This window comes from Mustela lutreola, chromosome 1, assembly GCF_030435805.1.
Source record: "Mustela lutreola isolate mMusLut2 chromosome 1, mMusLut2.pri, whole genome shotgun sequence".
In the NCBI taxonomy this organism is placed as follows: Eukaryota; Metazoa; Chordata; class Mammalia; order Carnivora; family Mustelidae; genus Mustela; species Mustela lutreola.
The window spans coordinates 269,889,430-269,905,445 of record NC_081290.1 but is presented as its reverse complement, the minus strand read 5'-3'; the positions used below and the strand labels follow the sequence as shown (position 1 = coordinate 269,905,445).

At 53.7% G+C, this 16,016-nt stretch overlaps 1 protein-coding gene across 5 annotated transcripts in view; it reads right to left on the bottom strand.

The window, feature by feature from the left end:
• ACCS (1-aminocyclopropane-1-carboxylate synthase homolog (inactive)) overlaps nucleotides 1–13,761 on the bottom strand; it is a 28,397-nt gene extending 14,636 nt beyond the window's left edge. For 2 of the 5 annotated variants that reach the window (XR_009346045.1, XM_059140362.1), the window contains exons 1-10: nucleotides 13,412–13,761; nucleotides 12,257–12,532; nucleotides 9,693–9,752; nucleotides 7,138–7,208; nucleotides 5,985–6,054; nucleotides 5,423–5,489; nucleotides 3,379–3,476; nucleotides 2,834–2,911; nucleotides 1,993–2,093; nucleotides 1,264–1,353 (exon numbers count right to left, since the gene is read on the bottom strand). Coding sequence is in view for 3 of the 5 variants with exons in the window: in XM_059140362.1 (XP_058996345.1) it covers nucleotides 1,264–1,353; nucleotides 1,993–2,093; nucleotides 2,834–2,911; nucleotides 3,379–3,476; nucleotides 5,423–5,489; nucleotides 5,985–6,054; nucleotides 7,138–7,208; nucleotides 9,693–9,752; nucleotides 12,257–12,532 (911 nt within the window). In the remaining 2 variants the exon portion in view is untranslated. The remainder of the gene's footprint in view (nucleotides 1–1,263; nucleotides 1,354–1,992; nucleotides 2,094–2,833; nucleotides 2,912–3,378; nucleotides 3,477–5,422; nucleotides 5,490–5,984; nucleotides 6,055–7,137; nucleotides 7,209–9,692; nucleotides 9,753–12,256; nucleotides 12,533–13,411) is intronic. The other 3 variants (XM_059140378.1, XM_059140380.1, XR_009346046.1) reach the window with 3 other exon arrangements.
• Nucleotides 13,762–16,016: the final 2,255 nt, after the last annotated feature.

Genomic DNA, 16,016 nt, shown 5'->3' with positions numbered 1-16,016 from the left:
TACTGGAACACAGCCATGCTTTTTCATGTACATAATGTCTATAGCTGCTTTCATGCCATATGGCAGAGTTGAATGAGAGACCATAGGCCTGTAAAGCCTAAAACTATTCGACATCTAATCCAAAAATACTTCCTGATCCCTGATCTAGAGCTCAGCTCAAGTTCTGCTTCCTCAAACAGACCTTCTCTGACCACTCCCAGTAGCCTGGGCCCACTGGGGACCCCAAGCAGATCCCCTCATGCCTCCCCAGACTTCTCCTTTTTAGCACTTGTCACAGCCACAATCAAATGACTGTGTATTTCGCCACTAAAATGTTTTTTCTGGGGCCACCTGGCTGGCTCAGTCGGTTGAGCATCCAACTCTTGGTTGAGGCTTAGGTCATGTTCTCACAGTCGTGGGATTGAGCCCCACATCGGGCTCTGCCCTCAGCATGAGTCTGCTTAAGGCTCTCTCTCCCTCTCCTTCCTGCATGTGTGGAGTCTTTCATTTACTTCAACTAAATGAAATCTCCAAAATGTTTTTTTCTGGCTAGAAATAAAAGTTCCGCTTGAGAGGGGCCTACGTCTTTCTCGGTCCCTGTTATATCCCAGCACCAAGCAGGGTCTGGCACAGCGGAGGTGACAAGTCGTTCATTTTCTGCGCCTCACTGTCCTACTCCATAAACAAACAGGAGTCGCAACCGTGCGCTTGGCAGAGCCTCGCGAGGACCCGCTGAGAGAACCAATGGAAAGGATTTCACGGGGTCCAAAGTTCTGAACACATACCAGGAACAGTTAGAGTCTCTCAATGCCGCATGTATAGACTCTGTGGGTGATCTGGTCTGAGAGTCTCCAAAACTCTTTCAGCCCAGATTCTTGGTTCAGGCTAAATCTAGTGAAAAAGCCCCAACAGCTAGAAGTGCTTGGCACGCGGCTGGGGCTGCAGAAGGATGGGCGGAGTGAGCGAGCGAGCGGGTGGATGGATGGACGCAGCTGAAGGCACTCTGGAGCTGAGCGGACGGCACAGGGGGCCAGCTCCCACCCTCGCAGCCCCTCCACCCCCAGGAAGCCTACGGCCCAGCCCCTCCCTGGAGCTCTCAGAAACCCTGATGTAGCCCAGCCCTCCCATCTTCTCCTCACGGGGTCTGGGGACAGTGGGATCAGATCAGGGGGATGGAAGGAAGCTGCCCTGGGACAGGTCACGTCACGTGGGCGGGGCCACCAGGGGCCGGAGGACCGGGGGCTGGCAGAGCCGGCCCTGTGGCTGTGGGCAGGGCAGCCTTACCCTTCCAGGCTCAGGACGCTGCGGTAGGCCGCCGGCTTCTCGAACACGGACAGCATGTAGACCTCATCCACCATCACGTGCAGCTCATGCCTGAAGGGGCAGGGCCGGGGAGGAGACGGCTTAGTCTGCAGGTCAAATAGGTCCCCTGCGGTGGGGAAGCAATGACTCAGAAACCCAGTGGACCATGGTCGGGCCCAGGGCTGCCAAACTTTGTTCCAGAAACACCTTTCCCTGTGTCTAATGCTCCACACAGGAAGCTCTGTACGCAGCTGACGGCTTCTGAAGCACTTCAGAGGAGAGGCAAAGGCCTCGGGCACGTCCACAAAAGAAGGGCCCAACTGAGAGCAAACCAGGTTTGTACAGACAGATCCAGATTCGAATAATCAGGCTCCACTCCTCACTCGAGGGCTCGGCAACCTGGGGACCATGACCACATGATGACTAATAGGGTGACTGGGCGGAGTGCATGAGATACAGCACGTGAAGAGCTTAGCAGGGCCCCTGGCCCCTGGGGGGCACAATGTAGGACAGCTGTTGTCCTAGAAAGAAAGAGGGAGAGAGAGCCCTAATACCCCCATAAACCCTGCCCCCCCACCCCAGTGCTGGGGAAGGGCGAAAGCGGGTGGGGGCCCACAGAAGAGTGAACAGGGTAGAAGAGTCCATACCAAGGCCCACGCCCATAGCCCGATCTGCCAGGATGTTTTTGTGGGTGACTGTGGGGTGCCTCACCTCTTGGCAAATTCCAGGTAGTCCCGCAGCTCTCCTGGGGAGTAGATGTCGCCCAGAGGGTTGTGGGGGTTGATGAGGATGAGACCTTTGACCTTCACACCCTGAAAGCACCAGTGGGGCAGGAAACACTCAGCTCCTCCCGAAGGCCAGAGCCACACGCTCCCACTGAATGGGGCCGGCGGCTGGGTGGGATCCGGGGGAGCTGGGATGGGAACGTGTTCAGGACCCAGCGTGAAGCAGGTAAGGGCAGAGAATTACGAATCTGCAGCAGATGGCATACGTGCAAACGTGTCAGCCAGGAAAGAAAACAGAGGCAGAGAACAAAGCCCAGAGGCAAGAGGCCCAAATGCCAGTGAAGGCTGCCTCTGTTGGCAGAACAATGGGCGGGGGTTTGCACTCTCAGATTCCTACAGGAGGCATGTGTGACCGTACTGGCCACAAACTGGAAAGGAACCACGGGAGAAGTAACCCTTATTTCTGCCTTTCTTCAGAAGATCCCCTCAAAGAGGGATGCGACAGGGGAATCAGGTCCTCGGATCACCAGGGAGACTGCTGAACGGCACACCACTAAGCTCCACACTCGACTCCCTGACTGAAGTCAGTTGGAGCAGGGGTAGGGGCGTTCATCGAGTTCCCACTGGTCTCAGAATCTTTCTCTAGTGGGAAGACCCTCCACTGGTAGGCTCCTAATGGACCCCCAGAATGGTTCCCTGGGGCCATCTGACACCCCAACCCCACCAGGGGTTGCTAACCCCACACCCAGGACGAGATCAGCCACCAGAAGCCTGTGCCCTGCCCAGACCCACCCCTCCCAGCCTTGGGTTTGATTGGACCCCCAGACCTCAGAATTGGCTCGCTGCAAGGCCATCTCCAGCTTCTCCACGGTGAGCTGGAATGGACGTGTGTCCAGCCCAGTGACCTGGAAAAAGAGGGAGAAAAGCCACGGGCCCAGTTCCGTGATTCCCCCGAATCTGAGCTTCTGGGGCCTCTCCTAACAGTCATCTCTAGCCTCCTTGGAACAGTCTCTGAAAAAACCCCGGCAGGGTCCCTCCCCTCATTGTCGGCCATGCCATCACATCAGGGACAGCTCAGCACTCTCAGTCGGGAAGAGGCCCCAGAGACCTTCTGATTGGGGTTCAAGAAGTTACACGCTGAGGTCTGCTCTGTCCCCTCCTCACCCCACTATTTTGATGGAGTGTCCTTGCGGCTGCCCTTGGCTTCTACTCTGACCCACAGATCTCAGAGCCGGGACCTGGGGAGCCCCAGGGAAACCCAGGTATGGACCACCGTGGGCAACAGAGGGCTCTACCCTCCTTGCAGCCGTGACGCTGGCATGGACTCCCTCCCACGTCTGCCCTCAAACTCACAGAGAGGAAGAACTCTTACCTCACTGTCCAGATAGACACATACCAGCCGGACATTGCCATAGAGATAGACGTGCTGTGTGATGGCCCCATAGTAAGGTGCGGGGATCAGGAATGCTTCTGAGGGAAGGAATGGTTCAGGGCCTGTCATCCTCCGGCCAGATCACCCCAGGCCCCCGTCACCCACAGGCTCCACTCTGCCTCCCCAGACTTCCATGTTTTTGGGGAACCCCAGGTGTACACTCCAACTCTCAACTTCCAAGCTCTAACACCTGGATCCACTGAGATGAGCCCCTTCTCTGATCATCAGTAGCTGACATTTACTGAACACTTACTACGTGCTGGGAACTGGGCTAAACATAAACATTTGTGTGTCATCTCATTTGGTCCTCACAGTAGCTCTGTGACGTCAGTACTCCTGTCACCCTCACTCTCCCGATGAGGACACTGAACCTCGGAGGGCCCCTCTGAAGCACCCCATGTGCTGGCTCACTCCAAGGACAGACCAGGATCCCGGGAGTTGAAGCTGCGGGGTGATCTGGGCTCGACAGATGGACAAACGGGACAGCAGGCAGAACTGCCCAGAGAGAGAGAGAGTGTGTTCAGGACGAGTGGGTTCTCTCTCCCTGGAGACATTCAAACACAAGGCTGAGGCCATCTGGTGGGGAAGCACGTCGTGTGGAACATTCTAGCTATGAATGGGGGAGTACTGATGACCTCCAAGGTCTACCCTGAGGCAGAGGCAGGTGTCCCTCCAGTTCTGAAGGGTATGTGTGGGCAAGCCGCCCTCCCTTCCCCCGGCCCACCCCACTCACAGCTCCAGAAGGGGCAGCTTTGTCCTACATGTTCCCCAGCCCAGCCACGGGGAGTGGACCGGAGGGAAATGAGGGACCCGAGGGAGCCAAGGTACTGGCTGGCCAGAAACCCGGCACAGGCTCTCTCTCACGACTTGCTCCAGGAAGCACAGATGCCCGTGAGGAGAGCACCTACACCTGAGCAGAAAGGTCATGAGCGGGTGGAGTTGAGGAAGGTCCAGAGAGAGGTTCACAGATACAGAGGGGAGGAGGAGGGAACTGCCTACCCCTGTGAGAGGTGGACAGTGTGACACTGACCCCGTTCTTGGCTGTTGGAGAACAGGTAGGAAATCGCCTATCCTATCCTTGCGATGAATCTTCTTCTTATGGTTCAAATCCTGGGTCCTATCTCTGTATGTGAATTTGACAAATCACGTAAGCCCCTGTGCCCTAATGTCCTCATCTGGGACGTGGGGACGGCACAGAACCCACCTCAGAGGCGAGAAGTGAGGATTAAACAGGCCTATGTGTAAAGCCTTAGGCTGTGCCCGCAACATAACACACGGTCAGTAATTATCACCCAGAATCCCTGTTAGCGAAGCTGACGTGAGGGGGCCTCTGTTCTGGTGACAAGGAGCCCTGATCGGGACCTGCTTTCAGATCCACTGTGGATCCTGAGGGACACTGCTGGCTGCCTACTCACCAGCCATTCCAATTTTCTGGCTAATAGAGCACCAGATTTCCCAGAAATGACCAGCAATAAGTCTGAGGAAACCGGGCCTTCTGCCAGCCCCTAGGGAGGAACCGTGTTTGGTTGAAGTCAACCAAACTTATCCCCTCTGCCTGGGGCTGCTCTGAGAATGGGTTTGTGCAGCAGTGCTGGCCACTAAGACACAAGGGGAGCTCCGCTGGGACTTTCTTTGGGAAAGAGTATCTCTCCTGCCCCCTCCCAATAAAACAAAGACACAGGCAAGGCACAACCTTTCCCTTTCTCCCTTCCTTCTGGACCCACTGACAGCCAGCACATGAAAGGAAAAACCAAGGTCATCACAGAGACAAGCCCCAAACCCCGGCATCATGTTGACCTCCTCTGAAACTATGGACATCCGGGTATCTTGACCGGACATTCGGTCAAGCCCCTTGTTAAGCACCCTGCAGCCGCATAGTTGGCTATGGCCAAAGGCATTCTGACACAGGCCACAAAGACAGGCAACTGTGGGCACTGCAGGCATAGGGCAGCCCCCAAAGCTGAGCACGCCATGGGTCACTTACCCCCTGCCTCACACAGCACCGTGGCCAGAGCAGAGAAGAGAGAGGCACAGCCATTCAGGACAACCACCTGCAGGTGACACATCCATGTTGACAAAGATGAGTACCCATCCAGGCGGGAGCAAGGACCTACAGCTGTACCCAGGCTAGCAGGGAAGGGGGGCCCGGTCCCAACTTGGTGCCCTCTGTGGCTCAGTCACAGCAAAGCCACCAGAGGAAGCCAAAGGCCTCTCCTGACTGACAGCCAAGTGCCTGTGTTGCTTATCCTTTGGGCCCCTCTCTGGATCAACAGAACAAGAAGAAGGAGCGGGTCACTCAGAGAGTCTTGCCTGAAGGTACGGAGGCAAGGAGGGAGCACTGAACAAACTGGAGCAGAAACTGTAACCAAATTATGTCCTCAATATTTAGAATGAGGAAGACAAAGGGCAGGGGTGCTCCTAATTCTACCTGGAAACAGCCCAAAATCGAGTGGAAGGCAGATCCCACGCCCACCCTACCCTTGCCCAGTCAAAATTGGGGGAGGTGGGTAGAAGAACAGGGGAGAGCAGAGGAGGGGGCGACTCACATTGTCTGGTTTAAGGGGGTTGGGGCTCTTGCAGTAGAAAGACAGGAATCTGGCCACTTCCTCCCGGAGGCTAGAGATCAGACCGAGAGATGATCAGTGTTTGCCAGAGGATCCCCAGCCCACGGTCTGTCCCAGAGCTCCCCCGGTGAATCTTCACACAGCTGCCACCACCCTTCTCTGGTTTCCCACGTGGCCTCCACGTGGCCTCCACGTCGCAGGGCCTACCAGTCCCCTGCCCCATCACTACCCACACACGGACACTTGCATTCTCTGTAGTTCTAGGACACCCGACCCCCTTAATCTGCTGGCCTCAGGGATATGAAAAGTAACACTCCACCTACACATAGATCTAGCTAGTAACAGTAATGCTATCATAATGGTAACTATCATCAGAGTCATGGTTGGACCATTTCCATCATGCAGGAATTACGTGGGGAATTTTACTCATTTAATCTTTATAACAATCCTGAGATGCTGTTATTATTCCCATTTTACAGATAAAGAAACTGAGGCTTGAAGGAGATAAGTCACTTGCTGGTAAGTGCAGAGCCCACACTCAAGGCAGTGGGCTGTCTCCAGGGCCCACCATCCTCATTACCTAGGAACGAATGCTTTGGAATCCAGTCCTGCTTGGCCACGAAGCTCCTGGGACAGCAGCCGCCCCCAGCAAGTGCTCACTAAGTACCAGCTCCAATTAGCATTATTTAACTCGCTCCATCGGACCAGGAGGAAAATGCCCCCACCAGCAGCCCCCGAAGATGATCCTGCTTCCTCTAAAACTACTGTGAGAGCAGGGAGAAGGACTCCATGCCTAAAGGCCCTCCGCCTGCCTCAGACCCATGGAAGCAAGTGAGGGAGCTCCCAAGCTGTGGTGAGACCCGCAGAGGCCCTAGTACCCCACAAACACTCCAGGAAACCCCATGATTGCCAGACCTCCAGGATGGCCCTCAGCCCAAGGCAGGCTTTCTCCACCTGCCACAGTCACATCCGGGGAGGGATAATTCTTTGTTGTGGGGGCTGGCCACTACCCAGTAAATGCCTGAAGAGCCCCTTCCCAGCTGGGACAAGCAAAAGTGTCTCTAGATGTCCTATGTCCCCTGGGAGCAAGATCACCTCCCGGGCTGGGAACCACCGGCCTGCGGCAGCTACTTACAACAGATGTCCCCTCCAGTCGGGGTACTGCAGCAGGGACGGCTCCACCCGCAGCATGTCGCTCTGACTCAGCTGGGGACAGAGGGAAGGGCGGGTTGAGCGCCATACACCCTCGTGGTGACCGCCAGCACGGCACTTCCACCCACATCCACACGGCCCCCACCACGAAAGCCTGGGCTTGGTCTGCTCATCAGAGAAATGAGGGAAGAGGCAGCACGGGCACAGCCTTCTCCTGCCCGTTTTGCAGAGGAGGAACCGAGGCTCCAGAAAGTGAGGTGACTCCGCCAATGTCACGGAGCTAGCAAGTGGCAGAGCCGAGGCAAAACCCTCGGCTCTGCCACTTGCTAGAAGAAGGTCGGACTCCTAATCCAGTGCTCTTTTTACAACACTGCCATCTAAAAAACCCAGAGGAGTGGGGGCACCTGGGTGGCTCAGTCGGTTAAGCATCTGACTCTTGATTTCCACTTGCATCATGATCTTAGGGTTGTGAGTTCGAGCCCCATGTCGGGCTCCCTGCTCAGCTGGGAGTCTGCTTGAGATTCGCCCTCTCTATCTCTGCCCCTCCCCGTGTTTGCATGTGCGTGTGCTCTCAAATAAATAAAGAAATCTCTTGAATAAATAAATACATAAATAACCCAGAGGGGTGAATTGGTAGAAGCAGTGATAGGAGACTATGCTACTCAGCTGCTCCCTGGGGTGACAGAAGGGGTCCCAGAATTGGGTGCCATCCCCTTGGAGTTTGCTCCAACTTCTGGAGGGACTCGAGTCATTGTGTTCCCATGGGCTCAGCTCAACTTTACGCTTTGGAAAGTGTGGCCTTTTTACACCACCCCCACCCTGACCAGGCACTGGGTTAGTAAGTCCCAGGGCATCACAGACACAATGTCAAAGAAAGGCAGAAGTCTTAGGGAGTGGACCAAAAGAAGAAGGGCAGTCAGCCACTTGTATATGACTCCAACCCTTCCCGTCTGTCCTGCCGCCCAGAGAGCCACACCGTCCAGTGGGAAGGCCACAGCCACGTGTGCCCCTTGAGCACCTTGAATGCGACTGGTCGGAACTAAGACCCACTGGATTTGAAAAACGTGATATGAAAACAGTATGTAACATATCTTAATTTTTTAGATTGATTACATGTTGAAACAGTCCTATTTTCAACAGATGGAGGTAAATAAAATACATTAATTACTAAGATGAATTTACCAGTTTCTTTTTACTTATCTAATAGAAAATTTTAAATTACATACATGGCTCACATTTTACTTCTGTTGGACAGTACAGCAGGGAACTGGCTGGATAGGACAGGCATCTTGAGCCCCCTTCCTATACCCCTCTCCCCTTGGGTCTTGGATTTGTCACCCTCAGAAATAAGTTCCTTTGGGGTGTGCGTCCCAAACTTGGAGTCTGTGGCCCTGGGAGACACATCTATCAGGCATTTTCAGTGGTTTGCTAGAAATGGCTCAGACCAGCTCAAGAAATCTGTTTATTACATTTCCAGGAATTTTACATGCTGTGTTTAAAAAAAAAAAAAAAACCATTAAAAAAAATTAAATTATGCCAATGTATAAATAAGTAAATTACATTAAAAACAAACGTAGTAACTAAAATATCACTGCTTCTGATTATGTTACTACATTTTGTTTAGATTTTATTTATTTCTCAGAGAAAGAGAGAGCATATGCACAAGCAGGGGGAGCGGCAGGCAGAGGGAGAAGCGGCAGGCAGAGGGAGAAGCAGGCTCCCCACTGAGCAGGAAGCCCAATGCGGGACTCTATCCTAGGACCCTGGGATCAGGAGCTGAGCAGAGGGCAAACGCTTAATGGACTGAGCCACGCAGGCGTCCCTATGTTACTGCATGTCTATGTGTATTCTTTTTTTTTTTTTAAGATTTTATTTATTTATTTGACAGAGAGAGATCACAAGTAGACAGAGAGGCAGGCAGAGAGAGAGGAGGAAGCAGGCTCCCCGCTGAGCAGAGAGCCCAATGTGGGACTCGATCCCAGGACCCTGAGATCATGACCTGAGCCGAAGGCAGCGGCTTAACCCACTGAGCCACCCAGGCGCCCCATGTCTATATGTATTCTTGAAGTTATTTCCATCTTTGCGTCTGCATGGCGGGGACACTACAAACCTTTTTCCCAACTCTGTGTGCAAGGACGTCACATCCGTGGCTTGAAATCCGCCAGGAGTATTTACACTATGAGAATTGGCAAAATCTACAAATCAGAGTCCTCCCTACCCCAGAGGCAGTTGTTAAATGCTGACCACACCCCACTGAGTGTCCCCTCACCACCGCCATCCTGCTGGGATAGCAGGACCCAGCCAGCAGGAGGGACTGATTATGGGAAGAGGTAAAGCAGGACCAGAATAGGGAAGTGACTGGCCCAAGATCACAGAGAAAGTTGTCCCTGAGGCAGATCTGGAACCGGGGTGAGAGGACTCTCAGGCCAGCACTGCAGAGGCAAGGGGCAGACTCTGGTCAGGGAAGCCTTCCAGGAAGTCCAAGCGCAGACGGGCCCTGGGAGCTGCTGATGGCTCCCAGACATGTACGGGACTTACCCGCCTGGAGAGCAGGTCAAAGCAGAGTTTGTTTTCACTGGTGCCCAAATTAATGATGCCCTGGAGAGAGAGACAGGGAGGCAGAGTGAGCATAGCCAAGCGGTCCCAAAGGGAAGGCCTGAAATGCACACGGAGGCAGAAAAGCAAAGCGGGAACGATCGCACCCTCCCAAACCCCCTTCCTTAGCCTTGTTGAGCTCCACCTCCTCTCAGCAACCTGGTCCATCTTCCCATTTCTAAAGCTCTGTTCAAAGGCCATCTCCTCCAGGAAACCTCCCCAGAACCCCCACTAGAAAGGATCTTTCCTTCTTCTGGAACACAAACCTCATGGTCTGTCCCCCTGTAGAGCACTGCTCACTCTCTGCCCGGGTCACAAGGACAGACGGATATGCTTTGTGTCCCCCACTGGATGGGAAGGTCCCCGAAGGGGATGCATGCCCAAGAAACCATCACTTAGTAGGACCCGATACATGTTTGTGGTACAAAACAAGGTACAAAGTAAAGCAGTGCTCCGGGAGGACCAGGAACAAGGATACATGCGGAGCAGGAAGGGCTCTGGGGCTGCAGAAATGGTCCCCTGGGAGACCGTGTGCAACCACACACCACCTTGATCCCACCCCATGAGGCACCCACTCATAGGAGCGGGAGTGGTGAAGGCACAACTCAAGCCGCCCATAGAGTCCCCAGGGAGACTCATGCTCTCTAACCCCTTGACCCCTGTGGTATTGGGACAATGAGGAAGGAGGCAGGATATGGAAGCCAAGCTTGAATGAACCAGTGTTCTGACCAATAAAAGGCATGGCTCCTTTACTCACTGAGGAACAGAGCAGTAGGCTCCTCTGCTCACAGCTAATCTGTCCACAAATCCTGTTGCTCCTACCTTCAAAATACGTGTTCAGGGGCACCTGGGTGGCTCAGTGGGTTAAAGCCTCTGCCTTTGGCTCAGGTCATGATCCCAGGGTCCTGGGATCATGCTCCGCATCGGGCTCTCTGCTCAGTGAGGAGCCTGCTCCCCCCTCCCCCGCCTGCCTCTCTGCCTACTTGTGATCTCTGTCAAAATAAAATCTTAAAAAAAAAAAATGTACAGCCCAACCTCATCTCACCTCCACGGTGAAGACCCCTGTTGAGCCGCCAGAGCTTCTTGTCTCCCTTCTTAAAGATTTTTACTTATTTATTTGACAGAGAGAGATCACAGTAGGCAGAGAGGCAGGCAGAGAGAGAGGAAGGGAAGCAGGCTCCCCGCTGAGCAGAGAGCCCAATGCGGGGCTCAATCCCAGGACCCCGGGATCATGACCTGAGCCTAAGGCAGAGGCTTAACCCACTGAGCCACCCAGGCGCCCCCTTGTCTCCCTTCTTGCAATGGCTTCCCTCCTCCCTTGCCAGCCTACACTCACCCTGACCTCCACACAGCAGCCTAAGCCCCAGGCCTCTTCTGAAAGCCAAAATCAGATCATACTGCTCCTCCTCCCAACGCCTTCCACTGTGCTGTGTCCCAAACCAGAAGCCTGTCTGCGTCCCATAATGCCCACACTCTTCATCTCCAGGCCACCACCTGATCTCTCTGACCTCGTCCCCTGCCAGTCGAGGGGCTTCACTCCAGCCGTCGTGGCCCCGTGCTGTCCCTTGAACCCATCAAGCACAGATTCACCCTGGAGCCTTTGCACTGGCTGTTCCCTCCGCCTGGAACATTCCCTGCCCCAGGTATCTGCAGGGCTCCCTGGGAGAGGCAGCCTCCAAGATGGCTCCCAGGGAGCATCCCCACCTCCTGGTATCCACACCCTTGTGTAATCCCTTTCCCATGAGTGTGGGTCGGACCTACTGACCCACTTCTGACAAACAAGATATGCAGATGGGATATCTTGCAAGAATAGGTTATAAAGTCCCTGGCTTCCATCCTGGGTACTCATGGTGTCTCCTTCTCTCTCAGAGCGCCTGCCCCGGGAAGCCAGCTGCCATGTCACATAGCAGTCTGTGGAGATTCCCATGTGATGAGGGACTGGAGCCTTCCAACACGCACACCAACAAGCCTGGAAGCAATCCTCTCCCAGCCCCCGACCACGTCAAGCCTAAGACGAGACTACAACCATGGCTTCAATGCAGGTTCACAGATGATTCTGAGCCTGTGGCACCCACCCAGAGCCTGAACCCCAGAAATTATGAAATGCATTTGTTAAACTGCTGAAATCTGAGGTAATTTGTTACAAGCACCAGGTAACTAATATAATCTTTTGTTTTCCTCAGGTCTCCACTCGAATTGTCACCTTAGGAAAGTGGCCCTCTGTGACCACCTTACATAAAACAGCAACATCCCCAGACCACCTCATCATTCTCTATCCTCTTTACTCTGCTTTATTTTCTCTATAGCACTTATTATCATTATAGGGATTTTTTTTTTTTCTGTTCCCCATCTGCCTCCCCTTCTAGAACAAAAACTCCACAAAGGCAAGAATTTTGCTTTTGCTCACAGTTGCAACCCCAGCATCTAGAACAACTTCTTGGTCAAGGCAGAGCATCCCACCCTGCAGTCTTTCCTTGGGCTCCAGTGGGCACAGGGGTCTCACTCACACTGGGGTTCTTATCCTCATCATACTCGTCCATGTGGTAGGTCCTGTAGCCCTCCTCTGCCGAGTCCCAGAACCACTTAATGACTCTTCCTCTCGAGGACAAGCAGAAGCTGTCCGAGGACAACATGGCTCCACAGTCCTCTGGCAGCTTCCGGTCTGGTTTTCTGGAGCATTCTCTTTCCAGATCATCCCCAGAGTTACTGTCCAGATCCTGGATGGAGGTTGGGCCCGGGCAGGTGGCAGGTGCCCTGGATTCCTTCTGAGGCAGAGTGAACATCTGCAAAAGGACAAAAGTATTCAGGGCCCACATTCAGCATTCAGAAACGCAGCAGAACTGAACTGGTAGTCTAGCGGTCCTTCCCATTCTTGGCTCCCCCTTCCCTTATGTCTATATATTCACCATTTCCTATGTCTCTTACTAGTTGTAACCGTAAGTCCAACGGCTTCAGCAAGTAAATCCTGTTAAAGATCTCTTCGGGGCCAGAGGCTAGGCTTGCTACTTTTATATGGGGTAACATATAGCTGCTTTCCCTTGTTTTACATTTATGGGACTTTTTCATTCTGCAGCCTGCGGAGCCGCCAGCGTTCTTTTTCCATTCTTGCTGACCTCAATTTCAAAACCCCAGGGGGAAAATGTTCTGACTTAAGCAAATAGAGCCCAGAGTCCCAGGGGTCTTGCAGTGATTGCTGTCAACAGGGCTAAAGGGCCCGAGATTACTTGGTGATCGAGGGAGGGTCGGGGCCAAGAGGAGGATGACTGAGGGTCTCCCAAAAGCAGGCACCCTGCAGAGCTCCAGGGCCTGGCAAAGCACAGGTGCCAGGAGAGGGTGGTCTCCTGCCCGCGGCTGTGAGCTCCTCCGCTTTCCAAGCCAGCTTTGCCATCTGCGGAGGCGTGTAAAACCGCAGGGCAGCAGGGAGGCTATGAACGGAGGAGCTACCTAGAACTAATGCCGGCTCGTGGCTCAAGTTCGGTAAAATAGGTTATCATCGCTCCTCGCCGAATTCCCGAATTCCCGGTCTGTCCAGAGGCAAGCCCGCATACCCAGTGCCGGAGGACAGCCAGCGGCCCCGACCCCCGGGGCGTCCCCGCGGGTAAACACGGTTCCCCGAAGCACCCCTTCCCCCGCTCCACGTGCCAGGCTCTCCCGGCGCTCACCTCGCTCCCCACCCCCGGCGGCGCGGGCCGGCGGCCGGGCAGAGCAGCGGGAGCGACGCCGGGCTGGAGCGCAGGGCCCGGGTTCCTGCCGCAGCGCGGCGGGGACGAGGCCTCGGCGGGCGGCTGAGCCTCGCGAGACGACACGTCTGAGGTTCGCGGACAAGGAAGTGTGCGCCGGGCCGGGGACTGCGAGACGCACGCGGCGACTCCTGCGGGCGATCCCCTAGCCCGCGCCGAGGGAGGCCCCGCTCCGCTGCCGGGCAAAGCGCGATCGCAGCCCCGGGCGGCGCGGGGGAGGCAGCAGCGGCGCTGCTGAATCGGGCGCCCTGGTCGCTTCCGCCGCCCGGACCCGCCCTCCGGCTTCCCAGACACCCAGGCGTGCCCCGCGTGCTGCCGGGTTCCCTGACACCCCGGGGGTCCGGACCCCCCCCCCACGCCTCCGCCCCCATCCTTCCCGGTGCCGACCCCGGCCCGCGCACAGCAGAAGCCGAGAAGACCACCGCGGGGAAGAGTCAGGCCACGGTTCTGGGTCTCTGCTGGCACCAGAGGACGCCTCCCTCTGCCTCCTGGGCCTCAGTTTCCCAGTTTGGAAGCAGTTAGAGTCTCGGAGGTTACTTGGCAAACGTACTCCTGCTTGCACCCATGGAGAAGCCTTTCGGGGTTAAAGCGAGGGCATCCTTAAAACATCCTTCCCCTGTGAGAATTTTTACAGTGGCATTTAAAATTCTCCTCCTTTCGCTCGTTGGGACCTTTGTTGAACTCTTCCACCGACCCCTACACGTCCTGGGGCATCGGCAGTGAGTTAGGGTACCCAGGCCCCAGCCTGCGCCGAGCCTTGAGTGGAACAAACAAGCAGGATCCCTCAGGACAAGTATGGCTGGGAACCACTCCACTGCTTGTCTTCTCTGTGGCCTTGCCAGGAACATGGTGACCTTAAGCAGCTCTCATGACTTTGTTGGTCCCCTGTGCGATGTTCTGTAAAACAAGTCAGTTCTCTCCATTTAAGTCATATTCTATTTAATTCTGGTAAGTACTCTTATCGAATGTCTGTCTTGTGCCAGCTCTCTGCGAAGTGCTGGGATACCGTGATAAGCAAAACAGTGGGCCAGTAGTTGATTGGGAAGGCAGACGTACAAATGGAAGGACTATTAAGAAAGAGATTACCGGTGCCATGGAAGCAAGCAGCTGGGAGATCCACCCCCAAACCCAAGACATGCATTGGCCCCACATGGGAAGTCCCACACTCAGGAAATGATGGCAGAGCTCCGAAGGGTAAGTCCTAGTTAGCTAGTGAGAGGGTGGATTGTTGGAGACAAGGGCACCTTTGATAGGGGAAGGTCAGGGTCAGTCTGGAACATTAACATTCTCAGGAATTGAACTTAAATGGACACATTTTCTTGAAAGACACAAGTTGCCAAAACTGACCACAAGAAACAGGAAATGTGAATCACCCAGTATCTACAGAAATTAAGTTTATGAGTAAAAAAAACCTCCCCATAAAGAAAATTCCAGTATAGATGGCTTTATAAGTGGATTTTACCAACCTTTTAAAATATTTTTAAAAAATTAACTTGACACAAACGTTCAGAAAATGGAGGAACGAAGATTGCCAACATATTTATGAGGTCATTATTACTCTGATAGCAAAACCAACCATGTGTTACTAAAAAGAAAGTTACAGCACACTACTCAAAAAAATAGATGTAAAATTCTTAATATAAAACCAAATCAGGGGCGCCTGGGTGGCTCAGTGGATTAAGCCGCTGCCTTCGGCTCAGGTCATGATCTCGGGGTCCTGGGATCGAGTCCCACATCGGGTTCTCTGCTCAGTGGGGAGCCTGCTTCCCTCTATCTCCCTCTCTGCCTGCCTCTCTGTCTGCTTGTGATCTCTGTCAAATAAATAAATAAAATCTTAAAAAAAACAAATCAACAATATATACAAGGAGAATGCGTCGTGACTATATGCACCTTATTGTAGGAATAGGACCCTCCCTTAATATTTAAAAAGTTCAGTGTAATCTACCACATTAATACTTAAAGGAATTTTATCTTCTCTAGAGGTATAGATAAGAACATGACAAAAACAGAACCCTCATTCAAGGAAAAAAACTCAGCAAACTAGGAATTGAAGGAACTCTTATCTGGGAAAGGGCAATATGAAAAATACTTACTAAGACTAAGAGTCAGGTGCCTGGGTGGCTCAGTCGGTTAGGCATCTGACCTTGATTTCCGCTCAGGTCATGATCTCAGGGTTATGAGATCGGCTACTCACTGGGCATAGAGCCTGCTTGAGATTCTCTGTTCCCCTCTCCCTCTGGCTCCCTGCTTCTTCTTAGGAAAAAAAAAAGAAAAGAAAAAAGGATCAAGAGTGGCCTCAGTTCTGCTAAGATTGAGAACAAGAATGTCCTCCCTTACTATCTTTGTTTGACATTGTACTGGAGGTTCTAGGCAATGCAATTAGAACAGGAAAATTATTGGGGCGCCTGGGTGGCTCAGTTGGCTAAACATCTGCCTTCAGCTAGGGTCATGATCCCGGGATCTCAGGATGGAGCCCCATGTCAGGCTCCCTGCTCAGTAGGGAGTCTACTTCTCCCTCTGCCCCATA